The sequence below is a fragment of the Erigeron canadensis genome, chromosome 8 (genome assembly GCF_010389155.1).
Source record: "Erigeron canadensis isolate Cc75 chromosome 8, C_canadensis_v1, whole genome shotgun sequence".
NCBI lineage: Eukaryota > Viridiplantae > Streptophyta > Magnoliopsida > Asterales > Asteraceae > Erigeron > Erigeron canadensis.
In genome coordinates, this window is record NC_057768.1 from 41,729,130 (window position 1) to 41,742,010 (window position 12,881).

General features: G+C 35.1%; 2 protein-coding genes across 2 annotated transcripts; one reads left to right on the forward strand and one right to left on the reverse strand.

Annotated features, from left to right (window-relative positions):
• Positions 1-214: 214 nt before the first annotated feature.
• Positions 215-1,789, forward strand: LOC122580624 (berberine bridge enzyme-like 22). Its single transcript, XM_043752890.1, has one exon. It carries the CDS (start codon positions 215-217, stop codon positions 1,787-1,789), a length of 1,575 nt encoding a protein of 524 aa, XP_043608825.1.
• A 143-nt stretch (positions 1,790-1,932) lies between these two features.
• On the reverse strand, positions 1,933-11,432 carry LOC122580067. The gene is made up of 8 exons (XM_043752337.1): positions 11,205-11,432; positions 10,909-11,044; positions 7,974-9,370; positions 6,702-7,849; positions 4,843-4,973; positions 4,162-4,763; positions 3,919-4,031; positions 1,933-2,427 (listed from the first exon to the last, which is right to left on the reverse strand). Exons 1-8 carry the CDS (start codon positions 11,250-11,252, stop codon positions 2,124-2,126), a joined length of 3,879 nt encoding a protein of 1,292 aa, XP_043608272.1. The 5' UTR covers positions 11,253-11,432; the 3' UTR covers positions 1,933-2,123.
• Between the last annotated feature and the right edge of the window lie 1,449 nt (positions 11,433-12,881).

The window sequence follows — 12,881 nt, forward strand, 5'->3', positions numbered from 1 at the left end:
TTAACCAAAAAGGATTAATATTAACATTATAGTAATGGCTAAGTAGGTTGTCAATTTCTTTGCATAGAAATTAACGTACCTTTTCTCGTTATGGTTCATGACAAATTTCTAAACTCAAAAGAATTTGGGTCCGAAATATTCCAAACTTCACTCTAATCCTATTAATAACCACTTCTAACATGAAGAAAAAACTAAACCATCCATCAAAAACATCATGAGCCATTCCATTCTTGTAGCAACTTGTGTTTTATTGGTTACCATAACATTCATTGATGCAATTGTAACCAATAATGAATTTGTTTCATGTATGACCAACTTCGTACTCCCATTTGCTAATACCTCAAGATATGTCTTCACTGAAGACATGCCAATGTATTCATCCCTTGTGTTGTCTCAACACAACCCTCGATGTTCAAATTCGACTCTGTCACAGAAACCATTAGGGATCGTTATGCCTCAAAACGAATATGAGATACGAGCGGCTATCCTGTGTAGCCAAAAACATGGGTTGCAAGTCAGAGTTAGAAGTGGAGGCCATGACTATGAAGGGTTGTCATACCTTTGTAAAACATCTTTCGTGGTTATCGACATGAGCAACCTTCGCTCAATTAGTGTTGATATACATGATGAAACTGCTTGGGTCCAATCCGGGGCAACACTAGGGGAGCTTTACTACAGCATAGCACAAGAAAGTCATACTCATGGTTTCCCAGCAGGGATATGCCCAAGTGTTGGTGTTGGGGGACACTTCAGTGGTGGCGGGTTTGGTGCTATGGTGCGGAAATATGGCTTAGCGGCTGATAATGTCGTTGATGCTTACTTGGTAGATGCCAAGGGACGCTTTCTAGATAGGGAAGCAATGGGTGAAGATTTGTTTTGGGCGATAAGAGGTGGAGGCGGCTCAAGTTTTGGTGTAATTGTCTCTTGGAAAATTAAACTTGTTCGAGTTCCGCCAACAGTTACTGTGTTCAATGTTCACAAGAACATGGATCACCACACCAATGAAATCATCCATCATTGGCAAAACGTAGCGTATAAGATGAGAAATGAGTTGTTTATCAGATTAGTCATTCAATATATTCATGACAATAAGACTACACCTGTTCAAGCGCTATTCAACTCACTTTTCTTGGGAGAACTCAAAGACCTACTCCCGCTGATGAACGAAAGTTTCCCTCAACTAGGTTTAAAACCGACCGACTGCATGGAAATGAGTTGGATAGAATCAGTTCTTTACTTTGCCGGCTTAGAAAAATCCCCAAAACTATTACTAGGAAACAAAACTGACCCTTACGTGAGCTACTTCAAAGCAAAATCCGATTTTGTGACAAAACCTATACCAAAACAAGTATTTGTAGATATTCAGGAAAAGTTTCTTCAACAGAAGCTTGTTTTCATGATAATGGATCCGTACGGTGGGCGGATGAGTGAGATTTCAGACGCCCACCTCCCATTCCCTCACCGAAGAGGGACTTTGTACAACATACAATATTTGGTCAAATGGGAAGTCAACGGTATCCGGGCGTCAAACAAGCATATACATTGGTTAAGGGAGTTGTACAAATATATGAAGCCTTATGTTTCAAAACACCCGAGACATGCATACCTTAATTATCGCGACTTAGATCTGGGAACAAACAATCAAGGCAACATGAGTTACTCTGAAGCTATTGTTTGGGGTGAGAAGTACTTCAAGAGAAACTTCAAGAGATTGGCACGAGTTAAAAGCATGATAGATCCAGATAACTTTTTCAGAAATGAACAAAGTATCCCCCTTCATCAAAACTAACATGTAATCTATACAAATTAGCGAATATAATGAATCAAAAATCGTTATATTACTTTCATGGATATCAATGGCTTTGTTTAAAATTTCCTCGAACGAGTACAAAAATACGGAGACCATTTGTACATATAAAAAAAAGATTCCAATTTACAAATGGAACTCACATCTATTGATTCATATATCAAAGCGTTCCATACAACATGAATTTGTGCGGACCAGCAATTGCAAAAGGCTACAGCAGAAGTGATTGCCATTGAATCAATTAACCGTCAAACTCGACAAAATCTGTTGCCACTAGCACTACAAAATTGATTGGTTTAAATTACAAAATACGTAGCTATGAAACATCGACAGTTAAGAGTCTAACTGACAACGATTTCTGCTCATCACTCAGTAAAGAAAACCACTTCTGTATAGAACTAGTTGCAGTTGGGGAAATTACATGAGGTAGCAGCTCTAAGCTATTCTTGCAAATTTCTTGGAAACTGTGAGATGGCATTGTACCCAATAAAGCATTTACAGCAGCAAACTGGATTGGTGAACCAATTTTATAAGAGGTGTTCTGGGATATGAATGAACTCAACTTGACTCTAATATTCTCAACTTGTGTGTCTTCGAATCCATTAGCATCAATGCCAAGTCTGTAATATAGGGAAATTTGATTAAAAGAATGCCGAACATAAAAAAATATAAGCAGACCAAATTGAACTGAAAAGAAAAAGATCATGTTCCGTCATATTTCAAATTATACATGCAATTAAGATGGAAACTGAATGGCTTCTCAGGAAAGCGACGTGTCCCTTTTCAGAAGATTCAGAAGAACTCTTCACCAATTATAGTTGCAAAGTATTGATAGCATTAATTATGAATCTAGACAGTTTTATCATCCCTGGTAGATATTAAAAATCTCTATTAAAATTGGTATTGCTAACAAAGTGGAACTTACATGGAAGAGACATACAACCAATAGACAAATTTTACTTTTGATGGTATTTTTGATTAATGTGGCATGTATACATCTTATCACTAGAGCAAACATAATTGTGACAAACTCTATCAGCATTTCAGCATATACGTATCGTCCAACCAGGTAAAAAACAACTTAGCCAAAACTACCTAATTTAAACAGGTAAAACAAAAAGTTTCCCCTGTTCAGGTTACACAGGGATAGCGAGCGAACAGTGAGCCATTTTTTTGACAAAGATGTAGCGGCCTAACAGGTTTTTTTTCCAGCGACCGGTTCCAACCACAACTAGTATCTTGATGGCAATTTCGACCTTTTCCTTGTGTTTGATTTCAAAAAACTCAATGAGGGCAAACCAAACATTTAGTTGAAAGTTGTTTGGAGTGTATTCTCAATGAATACAACCTCCTAAATCACTTCATCACAAGTTTGGAGTTTATTGTATTACTACTATTTCTGTAATTATGTGTGTGTATACACACACACAATTAAAGACTACACAAAAAAGTTTCGACCTGTGCTAAAATGAGCCATTCCAGCTCAAGTTCGATTTTGAACCTTCACAGAACTAACCTATCGACCCATCTTGCCACCTCTACCAAAACCCAAAAGTCTATTCCCACTTATCTCAAGAAATTCATCTCAGCTTTTGATAGGATATGGACCTAATGAGGTACAGAATTTGTATTGATGACCAGGTTCAGAAAAATACCATTTCCACACTGGGTAAGGACCAATTTACCTTGTTTGTCAATGATCACCTATTCTCACATTCCCTAAATATCCATTATAGATTTACAGATTAAAAAGAAATAAACTCCCCTTGTCTATATCTGCCCTTTATATGCGATTTTCATTAGTCATAACTTTACCTATATCAGATTAAGATAAAATTTTAACTTGCAACATTTTTCTAACGATTCTGATAAAGGTTCTTCATAAGTTCATAAAAATACTAAAACTCCATCTATATCATACAAGTAACTAAAACATACAAAAAAAAAAACCTTCCCTATGACCCTACCTCATGATTTAGTAACCCGCATGTGAGTATACCCCAATAAAAATATTAACAGCAACTTGCAAGTAAGAGCATATAAATCTTGCACAAACTTGAAACACATCCAATATTTGTTGCTTTGAGGGCAACCAAAGGAATAAAAATTACCTTGCCAATTGGCCTAGCAGAACAAAAACAGCAGCCAAAGGAGTTTCCAGAGCACATACTTCCACAAGTCCCAACAACTGACTGATAATATTCTCACAAACCCAACCCCATCTCTGCATGTCAACAAAAAAAAAAAAAAACAACAGTTAGTAAAACAAAAACAAACAAAAAATCCATATGCCTTCTTTTGCATATGGATTGACATATACACAATATGAAAATTAAGTACAATTAAGTTTGTACCATATTAGATGCCAACAGCTCCAATAGGGACAGAACATCACGCAAATTGGATAAAGTATCGTCAGCAACAGTTATTAATTCGTGTGTCGACATCATGTGCTTGTGCGTACAGTAGCCACTAACTTTCTTCAAAAGAAGCGATGCAAGTTCTTCCATGGAAACAGCGCAATCTGAAAATGGACACTTGGCGCATGGAGCAAAGCCTGATGACAGATTTTCCCTCTCACAGTATGTAACTAAAGATTTTATTACAGTCATTAATAAATTGTAGTCACCATGGTTTAACAACTTTTCCCCGCATACATAAGCAAACACATGCAGAGATGTCAAAGTTGAAGAACTGGTGATGTCAGAAATGACGCACAATGCCTCACATATAGAATCAATACGGTCAAAAGCTGCACAAATTGATGCTAAAAGGGCTGCCCCAAGCACCAACTGATGCAATGAAGCTTTATAGTCAGGTAAGGACAGCGTCTCAGATTTTGTATCAATCCAGAACAGCACTCTTTTGTTACAAATAAAATCTTGAATTAGAGTGATAAGTTCATCCAAGTCCACTACTTCCGTAAATATCTTTCTTGTCTCGATATCACACATCACTGCAAATAGGAAATAAGAACTGAAGAATAAGCACAATCAAATTATAAAACCAACAGAAAACAATATGTCAACACATACCTTTCCTCAATTGTCCAGAAAAGATATCTAAACAGTTCATAAAACTCCCATCGCGTATGTTGTTGAAGTTAGTCAAAGCAATTCCCGAGAAGCTCTTAATAAACAGAGTGAAGAACAGACAGACCATTTCCCTGACAGAAAAAATACAAAATTAAAATCCATGTGCAAGAAGAAAAAGAAACAAATAAAACCATATCCGAAGTCATGCTTGTGTAATAGCAACCTACTTTCACCTTTTTAACTTTATAGCAACATACTATCTGTTTAACTAATAATAATACAAGACCTAAAGCTAACATCTCATCAATTTTCTTTAATCTTTGTCATTATCCTTTACACATCATTGTCCACGTTCACAACTACAGTGACGTACTTTTTTAAACGTACCCGTAAATATCAAATTTCAAATATGACTTATTTAGGTTTTGTTTATATTATTTAAAATGGCAGTTTGTGCCAGTAACGACTACTACATCAGCAGCCTGTGATAATAACACCTTGACAGCCTATCCTCCGCTACTGGCAACCAGCTGCCACCTCCTTCCTCCCGCTCTCACATCGCAAACCTACCTTTCTCATGTCCCATGTGGTGCTATCCTCCATCTTCTTTTCTAACAGAAGATTCTCCCTCCCCTGTTGCCAGAAACAGGAAATTCACCAACTACCACCCCCCTTCCCACTCCCTTTCCCCTGCGACAAACACCCGTAACACTTCAACTTATAAGCCTCATTTTTTACTTTTGATTAGCGATGAAAATAAAAACCTAACACAGGCTCCTTCCAATAAGTTGATTTTGTTGAACAAGTTGGTTGAATTAATAGCCTAGGTTGCAATTCAACCAATGGCGGCTGTATGGCGGTGGTCGTCGTCACTTTTTAGGTGTCTACAATGATCATATATATTACTTGCCAGAGTTGGTGATTTCAGGTTTCCACCAAAATCATAAATCAATCTGTTATTGTTTAGATAACTATAAAATAAGTCAAATGAGGATAGCCCTACCGAGGTGCAGCAACTGGTGATGGTCAGGGTGGCGCACAACAGCCAAAAAATGCCAAAACTTCTAATGTGGTATGGAAATGGTGATGATCTGGGGTGAGAGAGAATTGAAAGTTTGTAGAGATGGAAGGAGGCATGAAAAGGTTCAAACTATAATGAATATTGGCAACACATTTAGAAAATCATAAATCCTTGCTATCAAATTTTTTTTTTTTGACATCATTGCTTATGCTGCTAAGAATTGACCTACCATCCATCTTATAACATTATAAGCAGTGACCAGTAGCATGCTTTTCATGCAAAAAAGTGGATATTGCTGATACAACAAAATACAGTAGCATGTAGATATAAATCGTAAAAAGGTGAAAGTAGGATGCTATTTCAAGCAATTACCCTATTTCTATGTTATCAATTTCGGTGAAATTTCGGTGAAATTTCCGTTTTCGGTGGTGGGACATAATTTCGGTATTGAATTTCGGTTTATAAATCGTTTCCGAAATTTTCGGTGGTTTTGACCGAAATACCACCGAAATTTGACCGAAATTTCTGAAATTTCGGTGAATTCTGTTTCAGCACTTCCAGGTTTTATCTTTTACTCTTATTTATGTATATATATATAAATACATATATAATATTAGAATTACCGAAATACCACCGAAAAAAACGATATTTTGTATACCAGTCCGTGACCGAAACACCGAAATTTATGTCCTTGACTACTTAGCCCTATTTTAGATTTAGGCAATGCATTTTCACTCGGAAACTTATGTATCATAGTGTAGTTATGCAAACTAATGTGGGGCTAAGAATTTGCTATGAACTTTTGTGATGTGGAAGAACTGTATTATAAGGTACTTACTTCGGGGAAAGAATTTCATCCGTAGAAAAAGCCGACAAAACATTTTTGAATGCGTAATCACTCTGAGAAAACGCACAGCACCGATCCGTAAATGTTTTCGTTATGTGAAATATCTTAGCAAGACTGCCGCTGTCCCTGAATTCTGGAAATACAACAACACACTGACCAGAATCATCACATGCGGATCTAGATCCATTTCCATATATCTTAGCCCCCTTATGTCCTAAATACGAAGTTCCCGTCACCGCAATAGATTCTTGGTCCTGATATATACAAGCATGGTTGTCAGATCCAACAATCCCAGGGATCTCAGAGGTATCACCATAAGGCTCAACAGTTGACATGTTATTAGCTACGGATGGCCTACAATCATCTAGATCATCTGATTGGATCATTTCAAACTCAACGTTTGGAAGGGTAGGTGAGAGTGGCCTTTCAACTGCAGCACGGTATCTGTCCTCGTCAATTTCACTGTCCAAATTAAGTAATTTCATGTAATCAACATCAAACATTCTGTTAAAAGTGTTGAGATCATTGTTGTGTGTATGAGTAGCCTTCACTCCATCTTCGCCTCTGACAATTCTTATACCCTGCTCTTCATTTTGATCAATAGGCGTTCCTTCTTTCAATGGTTTATCATTTAGACCTGATATACCATGCAATGCAGATATATTCTTTGCTATTTTTGCATGCAATGTTTCACCCTCAACATACAAATGCTCATTAGATTCAATTGCATTTAGCCGCTTCCTTTTCCTGGTGTTTCCCTCTTTGTTCTTCACTCCAAGAGGACTTTTGACAATATTATCAATACTAGGCAACTGTAGATTGGAATTCTCTTTTGAGTAAGAAAAATGACAATTTCCCTGAGCGCCCACCAACTGTCGATCAGAAAAAGATGACATACTTGAAACAAGGGCAGAACTGTCTAAATTTTTTCTGTTAGAGCCTCCAAGCAGAGGCTCCAATTTAGAGGCAGTACCTGAGGTGGATTCGGTACAAGTTCCAGATATAGGAAGTGACAGAGCAGGACTTGGTAAACTTGTTTTACAATATTCAGAAGATTTTGTGGCTGCACAAGTAGGCTTCATAAGTTCTATTCTGCTCTCAGGGTGCATATACTTCCTCTTTGAGTTCATATTACCGCTCTGAAAAATACATAAATCAACATTTGTAGCAGATTTTCATCAATATATCACATCCTTGTAATGAAGAAAAAAATCTTCACAATATTTATAAAAAAAAATGAAAAGTAAAGAAATCAAAACGAACCTTTTCCATGCAAGATTTACCTTCATTGCAGATAGCAAGACAGCTACAGAGGCCTACACGATTTGAAAACCGAGCAAACTCCAGCTTTAGTTGATGAAGTTCTTCTTCCACTGTTTCTTTACACTTCTTTTCATGCTCGGCCACTTGATTGCCATGCTTTACTCTCGCCTTTTCAAGCTTCAATCTTTTCTTCAGAAGTTTCATTTCGGCATCCATGATAGGGTTCATTAAACTTTTGGAAGGAACAAGATCCTGAATCTCTTTAGTAGCATTTCGTGTCCTTTTTTGGGTAATTTCTAGCTTCTGAGCTAACTCATCAGCACGAGACTTTTCTGCCAAAGCCTGCAATTTATACATCTCTACAGCCTTCTTCAGCTCTGCTTCTCTTTCGATGTCTAAACGTGAGCCGTTTCTCACTTGATTTGTGTTCTGATTAACTTGCCCACAGTTCCCAATTTTTAGTTCCTCCATATCTTTCTTCAAACTAACATATTTTTTCTGATACTCTTCCAACTGCTGTTTAAAACTATCAGCACGGTGTTTTTCCTCCAAAGCATGTTTTGTACTCATTTCTGCAATCTTTTGCTGTTCTTCGGCTTTCTTTTTCTCTTTGATTACCTTTTTCCTTTCAGACTCAAGCTTCTTCTTGTTTGCCTCTTTGATCTTTGAGCTCTCTGAAACCAACTTTGATCTTACTTCATCTGCCTCACACTTTAACTTTTGCAGCTGATGTGAAAACTCTTCGGCTTTTTTCCTTTCAGCGTCAACCAATTTTATATGCTCCTCGACTCTACTTTGTTCTGCCTTTAACATTTCTTTCACTTTATTAGCATTTCTCTTCTCGGTTTCGGCTATCTTTGTCTCAGACTGCGCTCGCTTTTTCTCCTTATCAAGAAGTTCTTTAAGCCGACTTATTTCTGCTTCCAAATTTTGATTCTTGGACTTTAGAGAAGACAAATCATTCATAGTATTTTTCTCATTCTTGAGAGCTTTAACTTCAGTCTGCTCAGATTTTGCAGTTTTCAATACTTGATCAGCACGTTTTTTCTCCGAATCTGCTCTAGCCTTCTCTTTTTGAAGATCCTTCTTTAGATGTTTCTTTTCTGTTTCCACATTGAGCAACTGTGCTCTTAGATTACTTAATTCTTGGTCAGTGTTGCATTTCATCTGAAGCTGCTCTCTTAAGCAATTTATCTCCTTTTCACTCTCCAAGATGCGTTCTCTGAGATGTAAAAGTTCTTCATCCATGTGTTGCGGTACTGAGCCTCCTTTTTGAGTCAATAACAAATTCTCAGACTTCAAGCTGGATATCTCATTTTCCAACACAATGCGTGCAGCCTTTTCTTTCTCTTTATCCATTCTTTCACAGTTACTCTTCATCTTCTCCTCCTCATAAGCTGCAAAACATGCAATACACAAAATAATCAATCCAACCATTAGTCACTTAGCTTAAAACTCATATGTTGTTTTCAGTGATTTCCCATATACAAACTACATCCATCATTCAGTTTTCTGGCTAAATTGATTTTTTTCGTCAAAGATTCAATCGAAATGACTATATAGTATTGTAGTAATCAGCTCGGTCTATAACTAAACCAATCAACCTACATTTTCTGGTTTTACTACTAAATAAGTTAATAAGAAGTGGAAACTAAAGGGCTGTTAAGTTGTAGAAGTAAGTTGATTTTTTTTCAAATAAGTTATAAAAAAAAAAACTGAAATCAGAAAAAGTGCTCAAACCAGACTTCTAAGAAACTTCTCATAGAAAAGTGAACACAAACTCTCAAAGAAGGATTGGCATGGGAGTCTTGCAATTAAGACTTTGGTTTGGGGAAACCCGGGTTCAAGTCTTAGAAAGCACCAGGTTTTACCATTAATTTGTCACCGTGCCTACGGGCGGGCATGGGACTAACGGGACTTGCCTCCATCCGAATGGGTTGGGTCAGCTAGCAGATGGGCTCAATGTGCAGGAGCCAGTGCCAAGTGGACCCACCAGATTAAGGCTTTCTTGTGCTAATTTGGTGACCAAGTTTTAGCCTCTCCATATAAACTCCTCTGCATTATTGTAACCTAAGGCAAAAAACATGTACTATGAAAATCAATAAATATCTCTGGTTTGGCCGTGGAGTAAACCAATCATTCGGTTTGAGTGATTGGACATAACCGCATTAAATTCCTGTATCGTATTTTTCTTGTGATTCTTGTTCTAATTACTTCCATTTTCTGTTTATTGTCGTTGGTGTGATCATTGTCACGGTTGCCCGTTGTAAAACACGCATATCCTTTTCTAGAGATAAAATAAGCTACAGACAATTTGCTACAACTAAACGCTAACGCCCTATAACCCTATGTCCCTTTAGATTCATAGTTTCATACAAACACTCATTTCTACCTCACAAAACCAACATCTACAAATGCATAAGTTACATATATATATATATATATATATATAGGGTGACAATCAAATGAGAATGAAATTAAAATGAGAACAAATGAGAACAAATGAGAACACTTAAAAATTACATTTTGATGCATTAAAAGTCCATAAAACTAACATAGTGCTTAACTAATTATCATTATTTAAGTGTTTAACAACACATTGATCCGTCAAAATCGAAAAAATCTCTTTTTTTGTTGGATGCATCATATTGATGAATATGCATCCAAGATGGATGCACACAAAAAAAACGTGATTTTTTCGATTTTGACGGATCAATGTGTTGTTAAACACTTAAATAATGATAATTAGTTGAGCACTATGTTAGTTTTATGGACTTTTAATGCATCAAAATGATGTTTTTAAGTGTTCTCACCGTTCTTATTATAAAAGTGTTCTCACCGGAGTGTTACCCTATATATATATATATATATATATAATGATGATACTAATAAACTAAAAGTAATTCATCCAAAAAATAACAACATATATCCATACCAGTCTTGAACTTGAGACATTCAGCCTGCACCTTATCACATTGTCCCTCGTAAACCTTGACCGCCTCCTTAAGAAACGCCCGGCCTTCTTCCGCCTTCTTAAGCTTTTGTTGCAGCTTCAAAAATCTATCTTTCCACTAAACATAAAACCCAAATCATAAATATTAACCAGCATCTATAAAATGCAATTAACAACTAATTATATAAACTCATCATGTTTTTTTATCTTTAAAAATTAATACATACATATACATATATATATATATATATGTATATAATATAGAGTAAAGAAATTACCAAAGTACAACAAGGGTTTGTTGTAGACTCATCTTTTTCTTCGGCCATGGCATCTACCACTTTTTGATTATTATTATTATTTATTATTTACTCTAAGGCATGATTGTCATTACGGCCAAATCGATCTCATTTTGAATTTGGATTTTGATGGGCAAAACCCTCTCGCCGATTTTCTTTGTAAAACCCTTCTTTAGTAATCAGTAGCTTCAAATGGGTCGGGTTTGTGTATTCTTTTGTTTTATTTGGTTGGATACTCGGAGTTAAACCGCCATACGCCCATACTTACTTAAACCGCCATAGTGTTTTTACCTTAACAATTTGGACTATAAATGGTTCAATTTGGTTTAGTTAGCTAGAATTTTGAAAATTTTTTCAAGTTTTAGTTCAGTTCGGTTAGTTAGATTTTTTGAATCGTTAATTTCGGTTACCTTAAAAAGTTAGTTTTATTTTCGGTCAACCATTTATTAAAATTATATTATATAAAGTTTAAGTTTTTAATTATTTTATGTATAATAGTTATTTAACTACATTAATATTTTGTTTTATAAATATATATACATTACATTTAATTTTGAATTATTTTTTTCTAACGTTATATTTATGTAATGCAAACTTCTATTTAAGAGTATCATGATTTACTACTTAAAATGTCTTCTATATGATCATTAACATTTTTGATAAATATTTTAAACAGAGTTAACAGCTTTTCTTAAAAGGAGATATATATATATATATATATATATAAAAGAAAATAACTTAGAATATCCAAAACTAATCATAGATTGTTAAAGAAATTTAGTAAAATTGTTAATATTTTAGGCAACAAATGCAAAAATTTAGTTAAATATATATGTAAATGATGTATTCATGTAATACACAAACGAATATGTGTAAATATACATATATATGATTATATGTAGGTATATATATCAAGATTCGGCTTGGTTAACCGCGGGTAATGAATATTGAAAATCGTAACCGAACCATTACACATCGGGTTTTTTGTTTTCAGTTATTTTGGGTTTCAGTTTTTTCCGGTTTCAGTGTTTTTGATTTCGAATCACGCGGTTCGGACTGGTTTTTGGGTTTACAGTTCATTTCTTGCACCCCTAATAATAATTTTACTACATTAGTGATTTAGTTATACACCTTCTTTAATTATTAACTATACTAGCTTATAAACCCGGGTAATACCTGGGCATATTAAAAATATTAAAGTTATGAGATACAAATAGGTAAACATAAAAAACAACACTATTTACATCATTATAAAAAGTGACAAAAAAAAAAGTAAAAATCATATGACTGTGGACATGCTATGATTTGAATTTTTTTTAAAAAAAAGTGACCAACACTTAGGCGAAAATGTCTTTACGTAACACAAAAACGTAAAAATGTTGACTAGATTGATGGTATTTTTATATATATTATTTCGTTTAGTATTCTCATGTCTAACTGTTATTACTAAACTCATACTAATAAATGATAATAATGGCACACAATTATGACAACAAAAATAAATTCAAACCATACTTAAATTGTAACAAATGGTAATGAACAAAGAATGTCAGCAATTATATACAATAATGTACCACATGTTTTTTTTTTAAAATTATACTTAAATTGTAACAAATGGAAATGAGTAAGTTAAAAAGAAAGTGATACGAGTAAAAAATT

Bases quoted from the DNA above. Each gene is read 5' to 3' on its own strand.
- LOC122580624 (XM_043752890.1), top strand. From the start codon at position 215: ATGAGCCATTCCATTCTTGTAGCAACTTGTGTTTTATTGGTTACCATA.
- LOC122580067 (XM_043752337.1), bottom strand. From the start codon at position 11,252: ATGGCCGAAGAAAAAGATGAGTCTACAACAAACCCTTGTTGTACTTTG. The intron at 7,850-7,973 runs GTTCGTTTTGAT...TGTATTTTTCAG, and splicing joins GTAAATCTTGCATGGAAAAG to AGCGGTAATATGAACTCAAA. The intron at 2,428-3,918 runs GTAATTTTTATT...CCTATATTACAG, and splicing joins CTGCTAGGCCAATTGGCAAG to ACTTGGCATTGATGCTAATG.